At 46.2% G+C, this 26,736-nt stretch overlaps 1 protein-coding gene across 1 annotated transcript in view; it reads left to right on the top strand.

The window, feature by feature from the left end:
* Positions 1-23,907, top strand: part of Apcdd1 (APC down-regulated 1) — a 31,561-nt gene extending 7,654 nt beyond the window's left edge. The window contains exons 2-5 of the mRNA XM_052155800.1: positions 4,999-5,182; positions 8,067-8,598; positions 19,848-20,169; positions 21,782-23,907. Of these exons, the coding sequence (XP_052011760.1) occupies positions 4,999-5,182; positions 8,067-8,598; positions 19,848-20,169; positions 21,782-22,230 (1,487 nt within the window). The 3' untranslated portion in view covers positions 22,231-23,907. The remainder of the gene's footprint in view (positions 1-4,998; positions 5,183-8,066; positions 8,599-19,847; positions 20,170-21,781) is intronic.
* The last annotated feature ends 2,829 nt before the right edge of the window (positions 23,908-26,736 follow it).

Raw genomic sequence — 26,736 nt, 5'->3', positions numbered from 1 at the left:
GGCCCACGGGGAAGTGATTAAGGAGGCATTGCCCTCAGGGAGAATTACGGTGATGTCAGGGAGCAAGTGTCTATAACAGATCTGTGGCCCCTCCCCGCTTTTGAGCATACTCCTATGCCAAGCCGTGAAGCATGCTGGGATCCAGCAGAGTGTAAGGAGTCACAGCCCCCAACAGAGCCAAGCAAAGGGCAATGCCATACTTTGTATTTGAAAGTAAACTTAATCTTTAAAAAAAAAATACTCTGGGGCTGGAGAGATGGCTCAGCGGTTAAGAGCACTGACTGCTCTTCCGAAAGTCCTGAGTTCAAATCCCAGCAATCACATGGTGGCTCACAACCATCCATAAGGAGATCTGACACTCTCTTCTAGGGTGTCTGAAGACAGCTACAGTGTACTTACATAAAATAAATAAATAAATCTTAAAAAAAAAAAAAAAAAAAAAAACCCAAGCTGGGCGGTGGTGGCACACGCCTTAAAAAAAAAAAATTCTAGCCTCAGGTAGCTTCCTCTAACAATGGGAAATAAATGAAGACGATTCTTAACACATAAATTCACTTTCACACCTGTTGAGTTGTCTCCATCTGCTGGTCATGTGTTCCCTGGCTGAAATGGCTGCCTTACCAGGTTGTTAGGCTGCGCTCGTGACCAAGAGCCACATCCTAGGTTGGCGTTTGTCTCCTACTTTCCAATTATTTCCATAATGGCTTTTATTTCTCTTGCCACCTGCTAAGAACACAAGCATAACTTTCCTTTCCTGTGTGATTCCATTCTTTTGAATGACCCATGGAGATACTACCCATTACTCCTGCCTCTGCCTTTGAGGGCCTGGCTGTATTCCCAGAGTCCTCCTTAATCGTCTCTACTCATTTCCTATACAGATGGCCAAGTCAACAACACTCACCTCAATTCGTATTTGTACGCCCTGCCTCTAAAATACACAAATAGTTGATCGGTATTTGTCAAGCTGAGCAAAACTTGCCAGCAGCCACATGCCTGGTGCTGCATGTTCCTTGGAATCACTGTAGAACACAGGCTGCCAGCCCCAGCCTTCACTCTCCTCTTGTTCAGAGTTGTTAATAGATTGCTGGCTGCACTTCTTTGCCTTCTTCTTCTTATGATCATAAACTGTCGTCTACCAGCCCAAGCTTAATTCTGAGTACTTTGTTCTCCTCAGAGCTCAGAGGGAGGCCTGCTCTGGACCACCATTTTTTTTTAACTGTTTGTTAGGAGAAACTTTCAGAGATTGGCAGAAGAGTGTTATTATTGAATAGTGTTAACGGTGCATGAAAGGCACTGTGCTAAATTAGACCCAGCCCAAGAGGAGTGGGTTCATTACACGTAAGTGGACTCAAACAAAACTCAGAGAGGTTGAGTAGTTGGTGTGAGTTCATCAGCCGATAGTGTATTTCACTGACCGCAAGATGGCGGTCTCCTTTTTTCTGTTTTAAGATCTCTGTGGTGAGTGGTACTACAGATGGGGTGTGCTCTGTCACTGATTCCTGACATTGCTCTTGCCTTTGGCAACTTGGACACAGTTGCTCCTCGTGTCTCAGCTTGTTTCCTGTGTGGGGATCTTGTACTCCTTATTTTGAGGTTAGTTAAGGTAGACTGGATTTGAAAACCAAAAGAATAAACCATTGACTCAGCTCACATGCCTCCTATCTGTCCATAACCAGCCAGTGATGACTCTGAGCCTGAGGAGAAAAACTACTGTATAGGGTAAATGGGTCTTCCAGCAGAGCAAGGGGTGTTCATTCATCCTCAGTGGGGCAAATATTTATTATGGAAAGAATAACTGCAATGCTGTAGTTTCTCACCCAACATGTGTTCGTGACTTAAACGCAAGGATACCCACAGAAACATGAAGCTGTGCTGTGTTTTGTGACCAAGACATGTGAAGAGCAAACATTTGCCACCAAAGGCCAGAACACTGGCCAACTCTCCTTGAACAGATAAATGTCAAAACCATCTGAGACTGTTGTGAATGATTCACGGGCATTGCTAAAGCATTATGTCATTGTTAGAGCCAAGTGCTTTGTTGCTGGTAATAAAAAAAACGATGCATCTCAGACACCATGGAAGTCTTGAGTTGAATAAATCCTGTTAGCGGCAAATCCACTTTCAAACTTGAGCAGCCCACCTCCAGTGTCTGTAGCCTCATCCTTTGCACTCCTGGCTTTTAAGATCCAGGGGTTCACAAGAACATTCGTAAGTGGAAAGAAGTTTGCACATGAAGCTTTAGAACACAATTTGGTCATCCCCAAGATATTCGCATCTCTACTGAATGCCTAGAGTCACATTTCAAGTAGAATCTTCTTCTGTTCTCTCATGCCTCGGTCTTTAATTAAAGCCTATTTGAAGCTAGCCACATTACAATTGATTATATTATTGATTATATTATCTGACCCACCAGATAGCGAGTTGTATTACATTTTGTTCTTTTATTGCCTGACAAGGGGTGGGGCTTGCTTACTGTCATCAGGATAATTATAGCTGTTGGCTTTGGTAGAGGTATGGTGAATGGCACTTTTGTCCCCTGTGTTAGTTCACAACCAAATGAAAGATCAATGTAGATGTCAGACAGATAGGTATTAATTGGTCAGAGTTGTGGTAAATGCTCCATGAGAGAGAGCACATGGTGTAGATGATGTGCATCAGAGAATGGCCAGTAGTCACTCCTGACTTGTCCTAGCCCAGTGTTGTCACAGTTGAACAACAACAGAGGGAGGGTCCTTTCTTGTGTGTGTGTGTGTGTGTGTGTGTGTGTGTGTGTGTGTGTTGGATATTATACTGGCTTGTTTTGTGTGTCAACTTGACCCAAGCTGGATTTATTACAGAGAAAAGAGCTTCAGTTGAGGAAATGCCCTCCATGAGATCCAGCTGTAAGGCATTTGTAGGTGGTGCCATCCCTGGCCTGGTAGTCTTGGGTTCTATAAGAAAACAGGCTGAGCAAGCCAGGGGAAGCAAGCCAGTAAGAAACATCCCTCCATTGCCTCTGCATCAGCTCCTGCTTCCTGACCTGCTTGAGTTCCAGTCTTGACTTCCTTTGGTGATAAATAGAAATGTGGAACTGTAAGCTGAGTAAACCTTTTCCTCCCCAACTTGCTTCTTGGTCCTGATGTTTGTGCAGGAATAGAAACCTTGACTAAGACAGGAATACTGTTGTGTTAGCAGGTGGTGATTTGGGAAAAAAAATGAAGGTCTGAACTCAGCGAGCTTGCTTCTTCCTCTGTTTCCCAGGCTGCCCATCTGGGATAGTCCATGTGAAGTGTAATGTAATGTTAGGAGAATCACTAGAGGAAGCCTCTCTGAACCCTCCATAGAGACCCTTGCTACATAACTATGACTGTGAATAATGATGTCACAATATTGCTATAATAATGATAGCAATTGCCAATTTTTATTATTGCCCACGAGCAGCTCAGACCAAAAGCAGTGGTCTTAGCCTTAAATTGAGCGCCACATGTATTAATAATGTTTGTATCATCATGATCGCAATATCTGACAACAAGGAATACTTTCATTCTGGCTCTTTCTGTCAGAGAATTCAGTCCACCATGGGAGGGAAGGCAGAAGCTGGTAGAGTAGTTCAGCTCATGGTGATGGGGTCATGTGTCAGGGCCTTTTCACTTTACAATGGACCAGAAAGCAGAGAGGGCAGTAGAACCAGGGCCAGGGCTATAGCCTTCCAGTGCCTAGCCCCAGTGACTTACTTCTCCCTGCCAGGTTCTATCCCCAAAAAGGTGCTACAGCTTTCCAAAATAATGCTCCCAGCTAAGGAACAAACATTTCAAACCATAAGGCTGTAGGGGGAATTCCACATTCAAACATAACATATCACTATCAACTAAAGAATCTTTTACTCCAGTTTTATTAGTTGAATAGAGCCCATGGGTGCCTTAGACTCTTGACTCCCAATTATGTTTGAATAGTGCAAAGAAGAGGAGGAGGGGGAGGAAGAGGAGGAGGAGGAGGGGAGGAGGAGGAGGAGAAGAAGATGAAAAAGAAGAAGAAAAGAAGAAGAAGAAGAAGAAGAAGAAGAAGAAGAAGAAGAAGAAGAAGAAGAAGAAGAAGAAGAAGAAGAAGAAGAAGAAGAAGAAGAAGAAGAAGTTGCTCTGACAACAGAACATCATTTTACAAAGGGGGCCATGAGAGCTCACATTCAGAGACATATATCTTCTAACTGTTGGGACTGTACCCAGACAACTCACTCCATCCCTTCAGTGTTTGGGACACTGATAGCAGATACCTGAATATGAACAGTAGAGTAGCTCCCTATTGGACTTCATTACTTAAAAGGCCCTACCACTTCTTAACATCAAATCTGGAAGCCAAGATTCTGATTCATAAGCCCTTAGATAAACCATAACGAGGGCATCATCTGGAGTCTGTGGTGGCCAGAAAATCTGAGACTCAGTACAAGCATGGGAGACTAGCCAAGGAGCAGGTCCCTGCCAGGAATTCGAGAACCGTCTCCTGGCCCCTTCTCTTTCCACATCTGCCAGGCTCTGTTTTCAACACTGCTGGTCTCTTTGCTCTTGTTATTCCTCACCTAAATATGTCAGTGTGTGAAGGCACCCTTCCTGATATCCCCTTTCCCTCCTCTTTCTTCAACTCCACCTCTTCGTTTGCATGTGCTTCTAGAACATGCCTCTCTGCACTGGTGAGGTCCATTCAGGGCTCTACCACACAGGTGCTTGTGACTGTGTTAAAAACCTAGATAAATGTACCTGAACCCTGGCTTTTCAAAGAACTAGCTGGGTAGCCCCAAGCAAGCTAGGTTCTGATTCTCATAGGCCTCCATTTCCACTGGGAAATGATCTCCAAGGGTGTCCCCCAGTCTGGCGTGGGAGTTCCGAAGAAGCACGCACAGTGTGCAGCAGCCTGGTGGGGCAGGCAGGCTTTTCTCACTATCCGCCAGCTGCAGACAGAATGGTCTACCTGACTCACACCAGGAGCTGCTGATTTGTTTACTTTCTGCTCTTGTTTGTTTTTCAGGGCTGGGAGAGGGCTCCGCCCTCCTTCATCCTGACAGCAGATCACACCCTCGGTCCTTGGAGAAAAGCGCCTGGAGGGCTTTCAAGGAATCACAGTGCCATCACATGCTCAAGCATCTCCACAATGGTGCACGGATCACGGTGCAGATGCCCCCGACCATCGAGGGCCACTGGGTTTCCACAGGGTAAGAGCTGGATTTGAGACAGGAAGTGCAGAGAGCAACCTGGGAACCGGGTCTGAGGAAGACCCTCTGATGGGTTTAGATGCTAGCTAGCTTTGCACAATCTACAGCAACAGAGAACCAGGCAGCTCTTGGAAACTATTGTTGGTTATGCAAATGGAACTAAGAGCTGTAGAAATCTTACTCCAAAGCAGCAATGGTATCATAGCACTGCTAACTACACAGTATGAGTGAATAGATCCTTGTTTACTGAACTCTGGGACCACTCGTGTATAAAGAGAAGCCATTAGCAAGTGAAATTAAGCATCTGTGTTTCACCAACCCTGAAACGTGACTGCAAAGCTTCTTATGGTCTAAGTATTCTCGCCATATTTTGGTAACTTAATCTATGGTTTCAGGGCACCAAGAGTAAGTTAAGAGCTGCCTTTACTAGCCAGTTCTTAGATTCTTTTCTGTGCTGTGAAGCTGAGATTTATCCTAGTTTGAGCTCTGGCTTATCTTCCATTAGAGCTTTTAAAAATAGCCTAGAGCCGGATCAGTGATTTTCTTTCTACCCATTAAATTGTTGAGCATTAACAAGACTAACTGGGATCTGATGACGTCTCCCTATGCACAGTCCCTGGGATATGGAGAGCAATCCTCAGAGACCTTCTGGGAATAACTCAATACATGTGGACATAAGACAAAAGAAGTCCTATAAAATGATGAATCTATTTTTCTTTTCCTAAAAGGGGGTCTCTTAAAATGACTGTGATAAACTCTTTGCAGATAGATTTTAAATGTGAAATTATAACTTGAAAGTGGTCATTTATAGGTGGCTGCTATGTGGCCAGCAGTTGTGCATATTTTGTATATATAGCTCAAATAGACTTGGTCCATATTATTGGAGTTTTTGCAGATGGACCTAGAGGCACAGGGGTTCGATGACAGTAGAAAGAGAGTGTGAGAGAGCCTTGTTTTAGAATCAGGATGGTCCCTGAAAGTCTACCTTCTTCCTTCAGGAAGAGTTATCTATGTAGAAAAAGTGGTAAAGTTATGGCTGGATATCAAGTGGGTATGGTTTGATCAGCCAGGAGACCCTACTGATCCCAGCCCTGCAGCCTAGCTCCCTGTGTGCAGGGTGGCTCTGAGCTATCTGGCTATCTTGAAGATTAGGTCTTTTGTTGTTGCTGTTATTGTTGTTAATTTAGAGTAGACTTCTTGTTAATAGTGGTTTGACTTTGTTTTGTGGTTTTCGTTTTGGTTTGGTTTGGTTTTGAGGCAGCATTTCATTGTGTTACCCTTGGACTGGTTTGAGGCTGACCTTGAACTCCTGAGCTAGATGTTTTCCCTGCTTAAACTTCTGGAATAGCCAGACTACAGGTATGTGCCACTGGGTCTAGCTTACAGGTATTCTAGTCTGAGAAAACTTGGAAGTATTGCTTAAAATAGGATCCAGATTTATTAAAGGGCCCTGAAGCAGTTTTGAGCAAATACATTGGAGCAACCAACCATAAGCTGGGAGTGACCCTTGAGAGATGTGCACACTTCTGACTAGAGCTGATAGAGGCTGCGGTGCAAAGGAGAGATGGCTGGGTCTGAGATGCTGAGATGCACAGAGCTCTGGAGGCAGAGCCCACACACTGTTGATGTTGAAATTAAAAGCAAAAGATCAAAAGGAAGAAATGAAAAAGAAGAGCTCTTCCCACCTCCATCTCTACTGACTTCTGTTGCTGATCATGCTCAACTCCAGTTCCTTTGGGTCAAAAGCCTGGAGTGGCCTTCGCCCCTTTCTTCTGCCTCCAATGGCCAGTGCTCAAAGGACTATGAATTTTACATCCACAAGGCATTAACCTTAGCGAGTGTATTTACACAGCAAAAAGTGCCCATATTAAGTAGTAGTTATCTCTCGTCAATCTGCCAACTAAAAGCCCAAGTTGTTGTCAATTTTGGGAAGCACCTGTGCTCTGGGGTGGCATCCTCGTTGCTTGATTTAGACATGCTGTCAGCTCTGCTCAGAGTTGTTCATGAGCAGAGGAAGGATTCTGATGAGCCAAGAGTCCTGACGGGAAAAACCAGGCCCTGAAAAGCTTCATGGACAAACTCTGGGCAGTGATTCAAGAGTCCCAGCCTCCCCTGGTACACGCTCTGCTGTGTCCATATGGATCGGTGACAGACCATGTGAGCCGGTTCCTGAGCCCGGCAAGCTCTTCTGCTCCATTGGACCCAGTCACAGGTTTCTGGCTTGTGAGCCTAGCGTTTATCTAAGAGCATTTCCCCCTTGTCAGTCAACACAATCCAAAGGAATCCTGGTCTCTCTTAGTATGTTAGCTTTGCTTCCATTTAACTGCCTCTTAATGTTTTCCCCACTGAGAGGATAAAACTTTTGAGTAGATAGAAGGGCAGACTTCCATGTCTGCCAAGATTCCATTTCAGAACAAAGGACATCTCATCTCGTACCAGCCTAGACAAGGTCCCTGATTTGAAGTATTCATGAGTCTAGTTGTTCTTTATTGACCAGGTGGGTGTTCCTTGGATAGGCCAGCAGTGCATTATTCTCTCTTTTCCAGAGAGAGGGAGCTTCCCTAAAGGGGCCCCGGTGTCTCCTCCCATACAAAGAGTGAAAGTCTTTTAGAATAGAGTAGTTAGGGTCAGTTACTGTAGCTACATTGCCTAGATTCACGGTCATGCTCAGGTAAGCTTATACATGTCTCTTCATCTTTTGCCTTGGTTTCCTCAGAGATGGACGGTAGTCATACACAGTACCTAGGCTACTGTGAAGATTCAATAAATTGACATTTGAAAAGGACATAGAAGACATTGTTACAGCCATGACTTGCCATATTCTTGCTGTCTTCCACGTGCTGTTGGATTTACCAAGCTCTTGCCCTATTCTTGTCTTCAACAGCTGTGAAGTAAGGTCGGGCCCAGAGTTCATCACCAGGTCTTACAGATTCTACAACAACAATACCTTCAAGGCCTACCAGTTTTACTACGGCAGCAACCGCTGTACCAATCCCACCTATACTCTCATCATCCGAGGCAAGATCAGGCTTCGTCAGGCATCCTGGATCATCCGTGGGGGCACTGAGGCTGACTACCAGCTTCATGGCGTCCAAGTCATCTGCCACACAGAGGCAGTTGCTGAACAACTCAGCCGACTGGTGAACCGGACCTGCCCAGGCTTCCTGCCTCCTGGTGGTCTCTGGGTACAGGATGTAGCCTATGACCTGTGGCAAGAGGACAGTAGCCATGAGTGCACCAAGGCTGTGAACTTTGCCATGCATGAGCTGCAGCTAATCCGTGTGGAGAAGCAGTATCCCCACCATAGCCTGGACCACCTGGTAGAGGAGCTCTTCCTGGGCGACATACACACTGACGCTACGCAGAGGGTGTTCTACCGGCCGTCCAGTTACCAGCCTCCCTTGCAGAACGCCAAGGTACTTACTTACCTAGCCACAGAGCCAAGCAGAGTCTGTATCTCCTTGACTACCGTTAGCAGCACACACCCCAACATTGGAGAAGGTGGAAAGAATAGTGGGAAGGGGACAGTGGTGTGCTGTCCCCAGGACCTTAGACTTCTCTGTGGTCATTTACCTGTCCCTGCTTCCAGATTGTCGTTGGCTTCCTGAGACAGGCTATCATTGCCCTGTGGGGTTCTTGGGTCAGGTGCCTTTGTCATATACTTGGTAAATTTCAACGCCAACACTTGAACCAAATCTCTTTCTTCAGGACCCGCCGTCCCTTTTTATTAAATGACCTAGAAAGTCACTGTGGATAGAAGGGGGATGGAGGAGGACAGGAAGCAATTATATCTCATAATTCTCATTATATGTTCTAGTGATATTTGGAATTCCCAAGACATTTCCTCTCCCCATGCTCCAAATCATGTCAGTTAATGTTTTGTGATTCTGGACTTGGGCGAACAGACAGATTCAAGCCGGTAGGGGTGGGTAGTCAGGGGATTTTCTCTAGAGTGTCCTCCAGCCCTGCTAGTTGGCCTTGGTGGAACATAGCTAAGAACAGTGGATGTGGTTGACTTTTCCTTGTTCATTAAAGACTTCTTTATAAGTCCCCCTAAGTTTACTCATCACTAGTCAAGTGCCTCCGGTACATCTCTGATGGAGACAGTACGGAACTGCCTTTCTTTCCATCCGCTGTTGTGTGCCCCTCCTGTAAGGTGATGCCTCATGGAGGTCCAGAGCACACAAGCCCAGCCTGCCTGAGCTTATGGTGCACTGCTGTGGACAGCTCGCCAGCAGGACCGGCAGGGCTCCTGTAGCTTCTTTCCAGCACAGAGGAGGAGGGAGGTCCACTGTGCTCTGTCCTTAATGTTCAGAAGCACCAAGGGGCAGGCAAAGCTGTTGTACTCAAGGAAGGCCTGGCATCCTTTTACTGTGATGGGCAAGGGGCCTAAATCTCCATCCCTTCATGGTGTTGGAACTGCTTAACAGGATGCTGCCTGCTGCTGGGGGCATGGTTCTAGGCCAGGCTTCGGTAGATCTGTTAGAAAAGCAGGTAAGGACTGCTGGCTTCTGGTTCTGTTCTGAGTACCGACTAGCAGGTAGCACCATTTGTATTCTGCAGTGAGCTTCACAGATGCAGGCCATCGCGCTTAGAATTGGATTAGAAATGGATGAAGGGAGGAGGATTTCACACCTACAGGTAAGGAGATCTTTGAGTAAAGACTGACTGACTTCACATGGTCTGGGTTGTCCATGGAACACACCCCTGTTCTGTTACTCCAAACCATTATGGCAGTCTGCCAACAGGCAGGACTATTGTCACCCCCTGCACCCCTTCCAGTGAGTAGAGAAACAGCATGCCTAGTATGCAGGCTCAGGACTAATTCCAGCACTCAAGGTGCTGAGGCAGAATTGCTGAGAGGCATGCCTGGGCTACATAGTGAGCTAGTGAGCTCCAGGGCCAGCCTGAGCTACAACATAAGACATTTGTCTTGAAGACAGACAAACAAACAAGCAAAAACAAAATCAGAAAAAACCCACCCTCTCAATAGTCCTGGGTAAAGTCAGGTCAGGCTGTCTGCCCCTTACCTAACCTTGTGCTGCTGTTTGCATGCCCTGGGACAGGTTCTATTTCCTTGCCAGCATGTGCCCACTTGGGCTCTTTGATATTTAAACTCCTTTTAAGTGCCAGAAGGAGGAGATTTGGTTCTGTTTCCTGTTTCCCACCCCGTCCCACCCCCACCCAATCTTACATGAATCTCTTCCCCCACCTTCTCAGCTGTTACTTCCAGGGTTTCTAGGTGAGCCTCTTACCGATGGTCCTCAGTCCAGTAGGGGAGGACCTATCCTGAGGTTAGTGCTCCTCCCTGGTCAGAGGTCAGAGCCTGCTGGCTTGTGATTCCTGGGTTCAGAGCCGGTTATCCCATCCTGGCATGGGATTTCAGGGTGACAGGCATGATGCCGACCTTCTCTAGGGCAGTCTTTATTTCTAAACAGTTAAAAGAGTTTCTTGAACTCTGGATAAATTGGCAAGCATATGGAATTTGGAAATGGGAGTTAGTCCTAGTACACAGCTGCCCTGCTGGCATCAGCTGGGGTCAAGTGTTCCTTTTCTGACCCCTTAGAGGCCCCGTACTTCTTTCCTTTACAATGGAGGTTGTACACAGATGCTGTCCGTCCTGTCTCCCGAGCTGGAGAGAGGAGCCCTTCTGGCTGACAGCTCCTGGAGAGATGAAAATGGCCGGCTGGAGAGTGTACAAGCGCTGTCTGCGGCCATGAGAAGCATCCTCCTCCCTTCTCTGACGAGGCAGTTGTGAGAGCGTTTATCTCCATTCTCAAGAATCAGACTCCTTAAACCCCAGCTCTGAATGCAAGATTCCAGACGCATGAATGGTGGAAAGAATCTGAGGAAGTGAGGTTTATCTAGAACATTTCGTCATAAAAGGGATAAGGGGAAGACCAGCATGTGTAAAGTGATCTCACTTGTGTGAAACCAGTGCTTGCAAACAGGGAGGAACAGAGGATATGAAGAGGGGGGAACCTAGAAATGGATTCCGAGGAAGGGTGAGGGTGGGAAGACCTTTAGGTGCCTTCTGTAATTTGTACTATGGTCTTGCAGACACCATTGCCAGGGAAAACTAAAATTCAAGAAAAGAAAAAAAATCCCAGCTAGGCACCATAAGGAATAGTGAAACCACAGATAAAGCTGGGAGCCACTGGGAGGAAGGCCCAGGTTCCCTGGCTCAGCAAGACCGATGCTGTGGGACCACTGTGACTGCCCAGCCAGGATGGTTGCAATACTGTAAGACCGCTGGCTTCAGCAGCTGAAAGGAGCCATTCTCTCCTTGTTGTCCCTTGCCTTGTGCCTCTTGGCTTTGGTGCATAGTGATGCCCCTCGGAAAGTTTTTAGATCCTTCCCCAGGACAGACAGGAGAAAGTGAATGGACTTGGCCAGTATCTTTCTAGATACTGGACATGGTAAAGCCCAGTTGCTGGTGCCCATGGGATATTCCAGCAGCAGGTTGTTTGGGCTGGTTGTGGCTGTCTAGCCCAGGACAGGAAGCAAGAGGGAGAAAGTTGCTTCAAAGAGTACACATGCCTGTGTAGGGGTCCTGGAATCTCTAGCTTTGAACTTGTTGCCTCTCCCTAATTGCTGGTCCATGGAGACCTGGCTGAAACTTAGTTTAACGCTAAATTGAGTTTGAAACCACTAGTCTTAGCCCCTGTGGAAACAGGACACCGTGTAAAAATAGAAACTTCAAGGCAGCCTGTTTTTCTAGGCTTTATGCAGCTTGGCTCTAAGGCTCTGAGTCCTTTGGCAAGTAAGAGCTGTTTGCAGACTCAGGTGTGTGGGGATTTCTTTCAGGAGGAAATTGGCTACTCTTCCTTAAGAAAAATCAAGGTGGCCTAAAATAACCCCTTGGAAGATGCTCCGAGTGGGAGTTTAACCCCAGCACAGCACCACCCTCTGCCTTGATTCATGAGAGCTGTAAAGTTCATTCATGCAGTGATAGACTCAAATGGTTATTAAACACAAATAATGGCCAGGAGCCTTGGAAATGGCAAGAGTTTTAAGTTGACGGAATCGCTCGTTCTCCAAAATCCACTACAGATTTATCCACAGGGTTGCAAATCAAAAGGATTGTCTAAAAGTAACGCCCAGGTATTGTGTGTCTTAAATATTCTGACCTAGCAAACTTGCTCCTGCAGCTGCCTGGGAGGTAGGAGGGAAGACAACATGAAACCTTCACAGCACCTGACCCTGACAGAAAGAAAGGGCTCAGAGCTCTGACACACTCTCCAGTTCTACAGAAACCCCCCAGGCTGGGAACCAGCATCGGGTTTTAATTCAGTCTTGTTTGAGAATGGTGGCTTTCATTGTCTACAGGACATAGGTTCCAAGACCCCACAGACATAAAAAGACAGCTCAAGTCCTATGATGGTGTAATGTGTGCATAGGAGCTTTGTATATCTCTATATACTTATACATCTCTAGTAGACTTACAATGTCTAAGAGAGCCCGAGTCTATGTAAATGCCTGTTACACAGTATCCTTCAGGATACTGCAAGCAGAAACACTTGTACTATTATTACAGGTGTAGTGTTTCTCCCTTGATAATTTGATCTGAGTTTAGATGTATCCTCAGATAAAAACCCATCTATAGGGAGGGCTGACCATGTGTGTAAAGAAAGGCCACTGATCTATGGACCTGCCTGGCATTAGTGACATCAGAGGGACTGGAACAGGTGGCCATGGCCAGTAGACTTTTTCAGCCCATCACTGCTGCAGGCTAAGTTTGTTATTAGTTCCTTGAGCATATGCTATGAGACTCCTGGATAATGGGACAGGACACCAGCACAAGGAAGGGACAAAAGGATAGGACATTGCAGAGATGATAGGAGATGGATGTGGCCGTGCAAGATGGAAGGTTTGGGGGGTGTCATGGCCTGAGAGTTCCCAGGCTATTCTTAGGTAAATTTTCGTAGAGAAGATCCTTCCCATTACTGTGCCAATGTGTTCACTAGACAGCAGATGCTGCATGGTGTGTGCACAGACAGGGTGCTGGAGCTTGGGACTTCTGGCTTCCTTGTAAGCATCATACCACGGCTGTGCTACAGCGTTGCTGCCATGCCTTGACTGCTGATATAGATCTTGTTATTTCTTGACTCCTCTAGAGGATTTTGGCAGACAAACAGGCATGCAGGGTTGCTTTATTTAAGGAGTTAGCAGGCTAGGAAGGATTTGTTGTCAAGGACAATGCAAGCGGTAAACATTTCATCCCTTAAAAGGCAAAAACACTGAGAGGCCAGAGTGAAACCCCCAAGAAGCAGGAAATTGGCCATTTAAAAAGTATGTCTCAGCAGCTAGGGAGAAAGGAGGAGAGCAGGCAGGAAACTTCCTCTGTGACCAGTGAAGTCATCCCAGCCCCTTTAAGGGATCAAAAATGAACCACAGGTCATAGGTTACCTGAATCCAATTCTAAATTTATTCATTACATTTCTGTATTTACTTTGTGTGTGTACACACATACAGAGCTTAGCAGCAAGGGTCCTTATCCACTGAGCCATCTCCTTGACTCTGAATCTGTCTCCAGAAAGCATTGCAAGATGGTCCTCCCACAGACAGCATCTCTCCTGATGGATAAATGTGACTTGAATTATTTAGCTCCCTAAAGATCCTGTGATACTTTCTCCCTATCAGTTTGTCCACCAGGAGCCTCGTGAGGTCCGGTAGTGTGCTGCCAGGGGACCTAGGGAATGTGAGGGTGAGCTCTCTCTTCTTAGCCTGAAGGACTAATGCGGAAAGCAGATTGTCTGGAACAGAAATGTCACCCAGCACACAGCAAACTGACATTGCAAGATCATTCACCGTAGGCTTACAGCTCCCCTGGGTTTCGGTATAAGAATCATAAATACTTTTTTATCCAATGGAGCAAAGCCTTAGGAAAGGAAGTTTCCGTCTTCTCCTCCCATTTCTCTTTGAACAAAACTTTTACCCAAGAATTGCTCCTTTGAAGGCTGTGCTTTGTCCAGCCTGCTACTCTAATTGATCTTTCACAAGATCTTCTCAAGTAATTTCTTCCATTCTGGGAAGCCCATGGAAACAAGTGGGCACTGTCAGCAGATGCTGTTGACCAACCCTCCCGAAATAAATGTTGGCAGGAAACAAGAGAAGCCTGAAGAGCCCCCGTCAGTCATCAGCCTCAGAGCCCTTTTCCATGGGGCTGCACTCCTTGTTGAGGGGACATTTGCTGTTTGCAGAACCTCAAGCTCAAGAGCTGAATAAGTTAGAGGTAGCTCTCCCTAAGCCCTAGGATTGAATTAGAGGCCCAAGACTGCTTTCAGTGTGTGAGGTCATCTGGCCCAAGTTATTTTCTCTCTCTGCACCTTGGTTACTCCGGCTGGAAAATATGCCAACATTCTCATTAAACTTAAGACACAGATGTACTTGAACACCTCAGAATCCCATGCCTTTATGCACAGGATGCAGTTCTTGAACCTGCTACCCAGGAGCAGTGTGCAGACGAGCAAACCCTGCTCCCTGCCAGCAATACTGAGTACTTGGAAACTGCGGGGTTGATTTCCATTTTTAACATGAGTTCTTCTTTCCGGAGAACACTTGTATGGGATTATTTCTAGCTCCAACCATCTTGCATTAAGTGTTTCCCCAACCCCTGGTGCCATACATGGAGCCCAGAGTCACTTACATAGCAGAGGAGCACTGAGTCCCTAGATTAGAGTTTTTATAGTGGGTGCAAAGAACAGCAGCAAAGGAACACCTACTGGGCCCCCTGATCTTAACCTTTGAACCCTGTGTGTGCAGAAGAAGCCCTGACTTTAAGTAGTTCTTTCTAACATGGAGGGAAATGAAGTGGTATAGAGCCAAGTTGGTGAGCCTAGGAAAGGACATTTCTCATGTGGGAATCTTGTATCAGCATGCTTTAGCTTTTAGTAAAACCATTTTTTTTTAAGCAAATGCTATCTGATGGTGCAAATCCTCTTCCACATGAACGATCTGCATACGGAGTTCTCGTCTGCTAATCTGTAAAGGCTTTCTCAGTAAACCGCCTAGAAAAGAATCTGTAGAGCAGTACAGTGCATAGGCTTTGTTGTTACTGTGATGCCATTGCTGTCGGTCCCTTTAATTTTTATTCATGCCAAAGAGTATAAGAAGTTAAGAAAGCAGCCGGGTGGTGGTGGCGGCGGCGCACGAATGCCTGTAATCCCAGCACTTTGGAGGCAGAGGCAGGTGCATTTCTGAGTTCAAGGCCAGCCTAGTCTACAGAGTGAGTTCCAGGACAGCCAGGGCTACACAGAGAAACCCTGTCTCAAAAAATAAAAAATAAAATAAAATAAAATAAAATAAAATAAAATAAATAAGAACTTAAGAAAGCAATCTTTAAAACTTAATTCATGCACAGAAGTATCTCTTTACACAACCCCACAACTAAAATTGTCACCTTCTTGATATCATCCACTGAGGCTAAAAACTCTGCCTCCACTAATGACGCCTTTGGTTGCTTAATGGTAACTGTAAAATTGTTTCAAAAGGGATGGGGAGGTGGACAAAACAGACCCTTCTCTAAAGAATTTTACAAGTGACAGATATGCTCTTTATCAAGTCCTTACGGAAGGATAAATTTAAACCACAATAGGAAGTTGCCCATTGGGACAGCTGTTACCAAAGGAGGGGAAAAGTGGAAAATAAATCTTGGCAAGGATGTCAGAGAGTTGGAAGTCTTATAGGTTGCTGATAGAGATGTCAAATGGTACAACTTCTGTGGAACACAGGCTTCTTCCTCCAAAATGCAAACATTGGATTACCATATGGTATAGCTATTTTACATTGCATTACCATATGGTATAGCTATCTTACATCTAGGTGATGATTGAAGGAGAAATGCAAATGCATACCCATGCAGCCATGTTCGTGGCGTCATTCACAGCAGTGATGAGGGAGAAGCAGTCTAAAGGTCTAGGGACAGAGAAGCCAAATGTGTCCTGCATGAAGTGCTCAGGCCTTAAAAAGGAAGGACTTTCTGATACATGCTCTAACATGGGAGAACCGAGAATACATTTGCTAATGACACTGGCCAGTCACAAAATAGCAGATACTGTATGAGTCCCCTTATAGGAGATCCTTAGTCTTGTCATATTCAAAGACAGAACGAACAGGGCTGGTTGCCAAAGGGTAGAAGAGGGAGGGATGGTGGCGTCATTTCAGTTAGGGAAAACAAGAAGATTCTAGAGACAGTGTGATCACTCCCTAACCATGTGACTATACTTAATACCACAGAACGGCGCACTTAAAAGTTATTAGAATGGTGAGTTCTAAAACCTTTTTTTTTAACCACAATAAAACAAAAATAACCAGAGTAAGAGTTTGGTAATGGTAATGCTTAAGAGCCAGGTTCCTCCTGGCCACTGCACATGAACCCATCCCACAGGCCCACTGATTGAACCATACCTGGCCTGGTTTTGATTTCTGCCCAAGGGAAAACCTTTATCTTGAAAGCACAATTCATCTGGTGGAACCACAGGCCAGAAGAATCCTCTTGGAACCCAGGACTCCTGCCTGCTGTTCTTAAGTGCTATTTATTAACCCAATCTACCACTCCTGGTGACATTGTGGTACACCTGGGTGACAGCTGAGGCCTCCCCCCACCCAACCTTTTCCTGTCAACTAAAGAGCATTGATCTTCAGTGTTGTCCAGTCAGCACTGAGCTATACTGGTGCAGAATGGGAAGACAAATCTTTTCAGGGATGGAGACTTAACTTCCTAGAAAGGCCAGAAATGAAAGTGGTGCAGTGGATGATCCTAAACTCTCATTAGATATAGAAAGTGAGGTCATAGAGAGTGGGATGGGAAAGTAGAGACAGATATAGGTGAAAGTAAGGTATTCATCCCACAGAAGATGGTAAGACCTTCTGGGAATCAGGTGCAGAAGGCAGCAGCATCTTGGCTATGCAGATTCCAGCAGGGAGGGGCCCAGCTCTGTGTGGGCCACTGGAGATCCTGTGGGTCCATATTTCTGACCCTGACTGAACATCAATTTCTGATGCCTCCTGTGAAATGTGGTAAGCCACCTGCAGGAGCTTTTGACTGTCATGGCTGGCCACAGCCTCGGTGGCTGTGTGAATAGGCTTCATGCTGATTGTGGTAATATTCTGATACACTCTGCTCTTTGCAGGAGTCGCAGAGTGTACACATTATAGACACCCACCTAACTTCCCATCCAGGCCTTTAAATGTCAGAACAAATTGTTTAGGGCAAAAGCTTTGGATCCTTCACCTCCTGGCAGCTTTCTGAGAGGACATGGCATGTCAGAGCTCAGGACTCTGGGTTCTCTTTTACTTCAGCTTGAACTTCCCTTCCTAGTATGAACCCAAAAGACCTTGACTATTGCTTTGCTCTACCCAGGTGGGGACACAGAGTGGGAACCACTTTGCTCCTCCATTTCTCTCCTGTGGCAGTTATGCAAGCGTGTCTAAGAGTCACCATGGCGTAAGTGAGGAAGTTGAAGGAGAGAGAGATGAGTAACTTGTCTGTGCCTACCACCAGCTGTGAGGTAGGCAGCAGGGCTGGATCAGGCCTTCAGGATCTGGCCAGAGATGTTCTTATCCTCTCTGATTCAGCTCTGCTTTCAGTGGGCTGTTAACTTGTTATCTCCCGGGGTCTTATCACTCTGTGGCCTGCTGATAACAGGCTAGAGCATGGTTTATATTCTTCCCTTGTCCCAAACCCCTCCGCAGGAATCCCAGGCCAGAAAATGCACCTGGATCCTGGGAGAGGGAAGGCTTGTGCCCCACCCCCCTTAACTCTGTGCCCAAAGTTATCTCACCATCTACAAGCATCACAGGCACAAAGGAAGTGTTCTCTACTGTAAATGCTAACTAAACTCATCCAAAGGATGGAAAGGGTCATGCAAGTACAAAGTCTTCTCTTAATGGAGGTGTAGAAGAGGCAGGGGGCAGCCACCTGCCTGCCCCCCTCCTTACCACAGTGTTCCAGGAAGGCAAGCTTGTCACCGTTGCCAAGTCACATTTATGAGGGCTACCACCCTACCTTGGGGAAGGAGGTAAAATTTTGACTTCAGGAAAAATGCTGAAGGAGTGTGTCCCTCTCTCAGAGGGGTGAAGGTGTGACTGTGTGTCTGACTACTGATCTTGGAGTCCCAGTAAGCTCTGCCTCCCAATCAGAAGACAGAGGTCAAAGGCTGTGGTCCAACTCTGCTCATCCCTTGTACCTTGTACAAGCTTTGAGGGAGTAAAAAAGTAGAGAAGACGATTGGGTTAAGAGTTGTCCTGAGGGTTGGTTGTGGTGACACTATCATGGTGCTGTGCCCAGGACCAATCCTCCTGACTTAGAATCAGGTTTTGGTGGCCAGCTCTGAAGCCTCCAGGCAAGCAGGTTAGTCAGAGCTGACATCTACCATATGGGCACCAAATCAACACTCCACAGGCTGTGCCTCCTGGAAGCGAAAGCAAGGCTTCACTATGGACCTTAGCTCACCAAGCTGGGAAAACGAGCATTTCAAGAACTGAGAAGCTCTGAAGCTTGGCCTCCAGACACACATGGATAGGCTGTGTGTGCCTCAGAGGTTCCCCCATACCCTCTGTGTGGCTCCTCTGCCTCCTGCATTCATTATCAAGGGACCCCCGTGAGTCCCCTCATCCAATGTCACAGCTCTGTGTTTTACTTGCTGTGTTTGATAGTTTCTCCCTTGAAAAATAGAATTGTGCTGAAATACACCCAAAAATCTGATTCTTCGGTACCCACTTAAAGGCACAGTTAAGTGACATGAGTTACATCCATAATGGTGAAGTTTCACCATTGCTCATATCTAGAACTCTCACCTTGTGAAACAGAAGCCTGATACCTGTGCTCTCTGTCCCCACCTCCCATCTCATCTCTCAAAGTCACCTCCCCACCTCCTGTCTCTGGATTTCACCATTAAATGCCTCTCGAATAGATGGAATCAAGCAAAGTATGTGTAGCCCTGGCTGTCCAGAAACTCACTCTGTAGACCAGGCTGGCCTCGAATTCAGAAATCCGCCTGCCTCTGCCTCCCAAGTGCTGGGATTAAAGGTGTGCACCACTACACCCAGCTCCATCCTGCCTCTTAAAGTTAGGTTCTCTGCCACCACATATGCAAAGCGCAGTGTGCTTCGCCGTTGTTTGTGGCTGTGCAGTTGGATTGCTTTTCTTTCGGCTACTGTAGGTCAGTGCACTTGCTCTGAGTTCTTCTAGACATGCATTAGGAGGGTAATAGCTGGATGGTATGGTAATTCTATGTTTGAGTTTTTAAAGAACCTCCCACCCTTGTTCACAGAGGCTGTATCATTTTACGACATTCCCACGAACAGGACCAAAGGATCGGGATGTCTCCACACCCTCACCCACACATCCACTGGATCTGAGATGATCGGAAACCTCAACAGGATTCTAAAGGGTCCATGCCATAGCTGACATTAGGCAGGCTGTCCTGTTAGAGCTGTGTGCATCGTGTGGATACACATCCTGGCTCACACTGTGCCCTACTCTGGGCATCAGAGCCTGGCTCCATTTCTTTTGGGAGTCTGGGGTATAAATAATGATGCCCCAGGTACCCAAACCTAACCATGGTGAGCCTACCCCCTGCCCCCATTTTCAGAGATCCACATGCACACTGAACTGGTGAAAAGACTAAAGTCTCTAAGTGACTTCGTTTCTTTGTTTCAGAACCACAACCATGCGTGCATCGCCTGCCGCATCATTTACCGGTCCGACGAACACCACCCTCCCATCCTGCCCCCCAAGGCTGACCTGACCATTGGCCTCCATGGGGAATGGGTGAGTCAGCGCTGCGAGGTGCGCCCCGAGGTCCTCTTCCTCACCCGCCACTTCATCTTCCACGACAACAACAACACCTGGGAAGGGCATTACTACCACTACTCGGACCCCGTGTGCAAGCACCCCACGTTCACCATCTACGCTCGAGGCCGCTACAGCCGCGGTGTGCTCTCCTCTAGGGTCATGGGTGGCACAGAGTTTGTGTTCAAAGGTAAGTCCTCTTGCCTCACTTCTCACGGCACAGGCTGGCACATTTCTGTTGGGGCAGAACCTAAGAGGAAGGGTATTTTTGCTGCCTGAGATCTGGGGATGAAGTTAGAGCCATGTCTGCCTTAAAAAATCCTTGGAAATACTCTCTGAGCTCCTTCCTGCCTAGAGCAGGCTAGTATGAGGCCTCCACATGACACTTAGGTATAATGGAACCCAAACCGTCACATGGGCCACTGTGATGTGAGAGTCAGGAATGCTCCTAACTCTCCTAGCAGCCTCTCTGGTAGCATCAGGCCTGTTTGCATGCTCGGTACTTTTGCTAAATGAGGACTACAGAGCAGGTGTCGGTTACTTCATGCTCAGGGCTGATGCTTCCCGTCTGAGCTGAGGCTGCCTCTGAGAGCCTGATCCAGGCTGGAAGGTGAGAACATCCTGGGGAAAGTTCACTCTGTGCACTGCTCACCCAAGCAAGGAAGCTGGACTGGGAGACACCTGCCCTGACCCCAAGGGAGGGCTTGCTGCCTTAGTTTTAACTTTGAGTGCCTATAAGGTGGTATCAGTTTGCAATACCAAAATAAAGTGAGTAGCTGGGTCTTTGGGTAACCCCTGCAGAGTAGCACTGTAGTCCAATTATTACGAGATGTCCATATTGCCTCAGGGAAGCCCTGAACATGCACACCCGCCTTCCATGGAGGAGTTTAGCTCTTGACCATTGGCCCTGTTGTAAACTTAATCAAGACAAATCCATCTGCTCACTAAAAATCCCACAACACTTATGTACAAAGTTAGTCCTTAGGAGGACCCCAAGGGTCTGCAAGGGCTGGGCCTTATATTTATTTCTTCTTATTTTTGTTGTTTGCAGCCTAACTGCATTTAGATCCCTGACAGATGGGCTCATATTAATCTGTGAAATTGGTAATTCAGATAGGTGTTTCATGTGAAACCTCTTGGATAATTTAAAACCTTTTCATAAAACTAGCATTTGAGTTTGGTTAAATATGTTTTATGTGTCCTGGGGAGTAATAGCAAATAAAGAGGGTAGTGGGTCATTTGGTGATCCCAAAGAGCACTTTCTACCTTTGAGGAATGCTGGGATGGTTGTATTTCACACTGGCATGTGAGATCATCTCCAAACTGGGCTCAGCATTTAAACCAAATGTCCCCCATGGTTTTCTGGCCATACCTACAGTATACTGTCATGACTTTGCAGTCATAGGGAATTAATTTTAGGGCTCTCTGAAGATACCAAAACACAAAGTTGTTTTAGTTCCTTCTATGAAATGAATCCACTTGTACAAAACCTGTGCATATCCTCCTTATACTTTATACCATTTCTATATTACTTCTGATACTTAATGTAGTCATTGCAGGGCCATGTAGTTGAGTTATAGCTCCAGAATACATGACACTATGAGCTCTCTGGCCCACCATTCAAATCAGCATATGGCACTTCCTACCCGAGTCTACTTTCATGATTACTATGGTCAGCCAGGCAAGTGATTGGACTGTGCTTTAAAGAGAAAACTGTGTTGAAACAGTGTCCTAGCATTTGTCGGAAGTGTCTGCTTCCTAAGCTGTGTCCCTAGAGTCACGGATATCTCTCTTCTCCACAGTGAATCACATGAAGGTCACTCCCATGGATGCGGCCACAGCCTCCCTCCTCAATGTCTTCAGTGGGAATGAGTGTGGGGCTGAGGGTTCCTGGCAGGTGGGTATCCAACAGGATGTGACACACACCAATGGCTGCGTGGCTCTGGGCATCAAACTACCTCACACAGAATATGAGATCTTCAAAATGGAGCAAGACGCCCGGGGCCGCTACCTGCTCTTCAATGGCCAGAGGCCCAGCGATGGCTCCAGCCCAGACAGACCGGAGAAGAGAGCCACATCCTACCAGATGCCCTTGGTCCAGTGTGCCTCTTCTTCGCCGAGAGCCGAAGACTTGTTGGAAGACAGTCAAGGCCATCTGTATGGCAGAGCAGTAGGGAGGACAGCTGGGTCCCTGCTGCTTCCTGCCTTTGTCAGCCTTTGGACTCTACCATATTTGCGCATCCTCAGATAGAAGACATTTCCCAAACCAAGACTCTTTATCATGTATGACCTCTCATCACACAGAGAAAGGCCATGATTCTTTTGATGCATTTGAATGCCTTGAGATCTGCCGCTGCCTCTCCTCTCTCCCCTCTTCCAGCCTCTGAGGGATGAGCAGCGTGTTTGAAGTTTCAGCTTTGACTTTCTTGCCGCCCGATCCGTGGCCTGAGAACTTCCTAGCAGTGATTGCACTTTAAGTCTGCAGAGGGCTGGAGCTCGTGTGTTTAGGGGTGGCAGCTGCCGCCTTCTTCTCTGTCCCCAACTCCCGTCTGTATTTCTGAACTGAGCTTAAAAGATACAAACGACAAGCTGCGGCTTTCTCTGCCGTTGCTCCTCTTTATCTCCCCAAATCCCTTCCATACTCCAGGTTTTCTACACTGGAACCCAGTGCAGAGTTGGCTTGGGACCACCATCAAGACTACAGGAAAGATGGGGGTGTTGTTGTGTACATAAGAGAAGATGCAAGGTTCACCTAAATCTTTCGTCCAGCCTTAATGCTAGTCAACACTTTCAGAAATGTTGAGTAGAGAGGGGTCCGTAAAGCTTCCAAGTATCTTACACTCTGTTTCCTAGCACCAGTTTTCACTTGTGGAGAAGAAATGTGTGGCAGCCATCTACTTGGTTTGGTAGCTACAGAATACAGCCTACTGCTTAATCCTTGGAGGCGACTGATCCAGGTGGGAAATTCAGATCAACTCCTGTTCCAGGCAGCCAGAAGCAGCGATGGAAGGGGAGAGTCACTGTGTTAAGTGCCACACGAGTGACAAGGAGATCTGTGGAGTTTTCTCCAAGTGAACTCCCTATGTCCTGGCTTACACTGTGGTTAGGGTGGGCACATCCACTCTGCCATCTGACACACAGAAACTGAACATCAATGCTCCAGTAATTTCACAATGAGAAGAGACTGGGGTGGGACTCATCCACAGATGAGCTGCTCTGCTAGGAGCCATCCCTGTGCTCCTGTGCTCCGCGGAGTCTATGAGGAGTCACCCAGGTACTAGAATTACTGGCTTGACTCACTTCCTCTCTGCATTTCCTTGGTTCTGTCCCAGCTGTGAGGTCCAGAGCCATCCCATTCAGGGTTCGCTGCTTCACAGTCATTAGAAGGAGGGAGGAGATGGCCGCCCATCCCTTTGTATTATTATAGCAACTGGTGCTATAAACACCAAGTGCTATTGCTCACAGAGACCCATGCCAGCAAGTGGGGGACAGACAGAAAACATAGATGGAGTTGAGAGCAGACATGGAGACCAGGACCCAGGAGAAGAGTCAGTCGTGTGTTTAAGAATTCACTTTATGAAGCAGCAGCATTCAGTGTGGTGGTAAATTATAACAAAGGCATGGAGTACCAGAGTGCTTTATATTTAGATTATATTTTAAGTCAGGTGCATACTTGAGGGGGTTTATTAAAAATGAAAGTACTAACTTAATGTCTACTAAGTTTAATAAACAAAGAATTTGGAAGTAACCCCACGAAATATGTCTTCTTTGTCCATTCAATGAATTCTGACATTGTCTTCAAGGTGTGAACCTATACTGACCCTAAGACACACTTCAGGGATCAACTAGTTGGGTTTACAAACACTTGGTTCACTGCAACCCACCTAGACTTATCTATTTCTATTTTCTAACAATATGCTGTTTGTACCCCCACAAATAAATAGAGATTAACATGTACACAGTGTAAGCATGTTGAGTCTCGGTGAAGTTTGTATGATCAGTTTCTGATGTAATTTAAATCTCTACAGAGAAATAATAACAGCTTATTCACAATTCACCAACACAGTAAAAGTATGTCACCATCTTTCCCAATTACATTCATCTTGGCTTTGTTATATCATGCTAACAGCAATAGGCTCTCTCAAGTCAGGTTCCTCATGTGACCCACGGTAATCTTGAGGTTATGTGGTTTCCAGTGTCCTTGAAGCCACAATGGAGCTCAAGATCATCCAGGCATGACAAGTCAATACTGAGATGCTTTCTTTGTTTTTTCAGATTTACCTTGTTTTAATTAATGTGTATATGGGGCAACAGGTAGGTATAGGCATATCCTATACCTATACATACCGAGTACAGGTGTCACACAGCACAGAGAGATCCCTGAAACTGGGGCTACAGGTGGCTTAGAGCGCCTTACAGTGTGCAAAGAGCCAAACTTTGTTTCTCTGCAAGAGGAGTACACGATTCTATCCTCCAACTCCTGCTTACTTTTAAGACAGTGTCTTGCTATATATCCTGGGTTGGCCTTGAATTCATGGTCCTTCTGCCTCTATTCTGAAAATGCTGGGTTGACAGAGCAGTTCTACTATGTCTGGCCTGGAACAAGAGACTTTCTGAGGAAGGTATGCCTGACCCTACCATATTCCATTTACACAGCAAGTTTGAAATACACCATAGTTCAGTACTCAGCACCTGGCAAGTCTTCCTCTTAGTCAGTGGTGGGTAATTCTGCTAGTAAATTCTAGATCTGAGGGAAGTCATAAATCATGGAAGGTTCTTGCAGAACTCACAGGTCAGCTGCAACTAGGCTTTAGGCTGCTGGAGTCACAGAACATGAGGCTGGGTGGTTAGCAAAGAATGCAGGTTTATTTTGGTTTGTGGTTAAGAAGACTGCAAAACCTGAAATTGGGCAGCTGCATCCGAGGAGGGTCTACTGCAGCTCTGGCACGGCAGCAAGCCCCAGGTGAACTTGAGACAAGCATGAAGGTGCCCTTGCTTTATCCAGACTATTCTGTCAACAAATCCAGTTCGGTGAGATTGAAACGTGCTGAGAACAGCATCTTTCCGTTCGTTACCCCTCCATTGTTGACTCTACCCCTGCTATCGACTCCACATTCCAACCCCGTCACAGTGAGGAATTAGGACTCCCGATTATGAACTTCAGCAAGACATGGTCAAAGCAAAGCACCAGGCTTCTTCCTGAGGAGCTTGCTGGTAAGAGTCAGAAAAGTCCCTTGAGTTGACAGTAAAAATTAAGACTTCAAACTCTAAAATTCAAACTTACCCCACCCTCTAGTCTCAAAAGGAAACTGATAGAGTCTCTCCTTCAATCACAACAAGACAAAGGGTCCATTTTCTCAGACACAGGGCAATTCAGCAGTGCCCAACATAAAGAGCCACAACCAGGGTGACTGGCATTCCTGAATGCCATGGTGGCATGCAGAAACAGCCTGTGGGTCTTGTGGCTTCTGGTTGAAGAAGAAACTTCAGTAAAAGAACCACTTGGTATTCTACCATCTCTCTTAACTTACCCTGAACTCATGATTTTCATTGTAGTCCACACAGACCATGCAATGTTTTGTTATGAATACTGCAACCCATCCCTACAAGATTTGAGGCACATGGCACTGAGACTCAGAAACCAAGAAGGAATCTAGTCAGATATCAGGCATTATCCCAAAGGAAAATGGAGAGGAAGGTTGGATAAAGACAGAGCAGAGCCCATGCAGTGCTCCACACGGGTGTCCCCAGCCTTTATGTTGACACCTTAGCTTTTGTGGGTCCAAACAGCTCCCATATGGGTATGTCTGCAGAAAGAACAAATAAAGACAGTGCAGGTAAATGTTCTCCACAGACATCTAGATTCTAGAGAAAAATAATGAGCATTCTTTCTTTACCTATAAAACTACATGTCCAAAAAAACAGGGTCAGAGTGTCCGCTGGCTTGCAGAACAATCACCAATTATGAAGATAGCTCCTTTTTAGTCATTGTCCCACTTTCTTGGTGCTTCAGCTGAGAGAAATAACACTGTCTTAGGTGAAGAAAACACGGGGAGCTGTGGTCTCTGACTTCTCCAGCACTGGGATATGACCAGATTGACGTTTTATACTGAGTTAAATTCTGATTTTAAAAGCTTAACAGAAGTGATGTGCCACCAAAGGCATGAACACAGACACACTGTCTTAGTTACAGTTTCTATTGCTGTTATGAAACAATATGACAAACAAGTTGGAGAAGAGTTTATTTGGCTTACACTTTCATATCACTGTTCATCATCAAAGAAAGTCAGGACAGGAACTCAAGCAAGGAGGAACCTGGAAGCAGGAACTGAAACAAAAGCCAAAAAGGAGTGTATCTTGCTCCTGTTTGTTTGTTCAGCCTGCTTTCTTATAGAACCCAGGGCCACCAACCCAGGATGAAACCACCCACAATGGGCTAGGCCTTCCCTCCTAAATAATTAATTTTTTAGATGCCTTATAGGCTTGCCTACAGCTGGCTATTTTAGAGGCATTTCTTTTTTTGTTTGTTTGTTTGTTTCTTTGTTTTGTTTTAGTTTGGTTGGTTGGGTTCTTTTTTGATTTGCTTTGTTTTTAAGACAAGGTTGCTATGTGTAGCCCTGGCTGTCCTGGAATTTACTCCAGTAGACCACGCTGGGAGGCATTTTCTTAATTTCTCTCCTTTCAGAGGACTTTAGCTTGTGTCAAGTTGACATAAAACTATGCAGCAGCATATAGTCACACATCTGTGCTCCAACCT

This window comes from Apodemus sylvaticus, chromosome 13 (genome assembly GCF_947179515.1).
Source record: "Apodemus sylvaticus chromosome 13, mApoSyl1.1, whole genome shotgun sequence".
NCBI classification, from domain to species: Eukaryota; Metazoa; Chordata; class Mammalia; order Rodentia; family Muridae; genus Apodemus; species Apodemus sylvaticus.
Note: the sequence above shows the minus strand (reverse complement) of the source record. Positions and strands in the feature narration are given on the sequence as shown.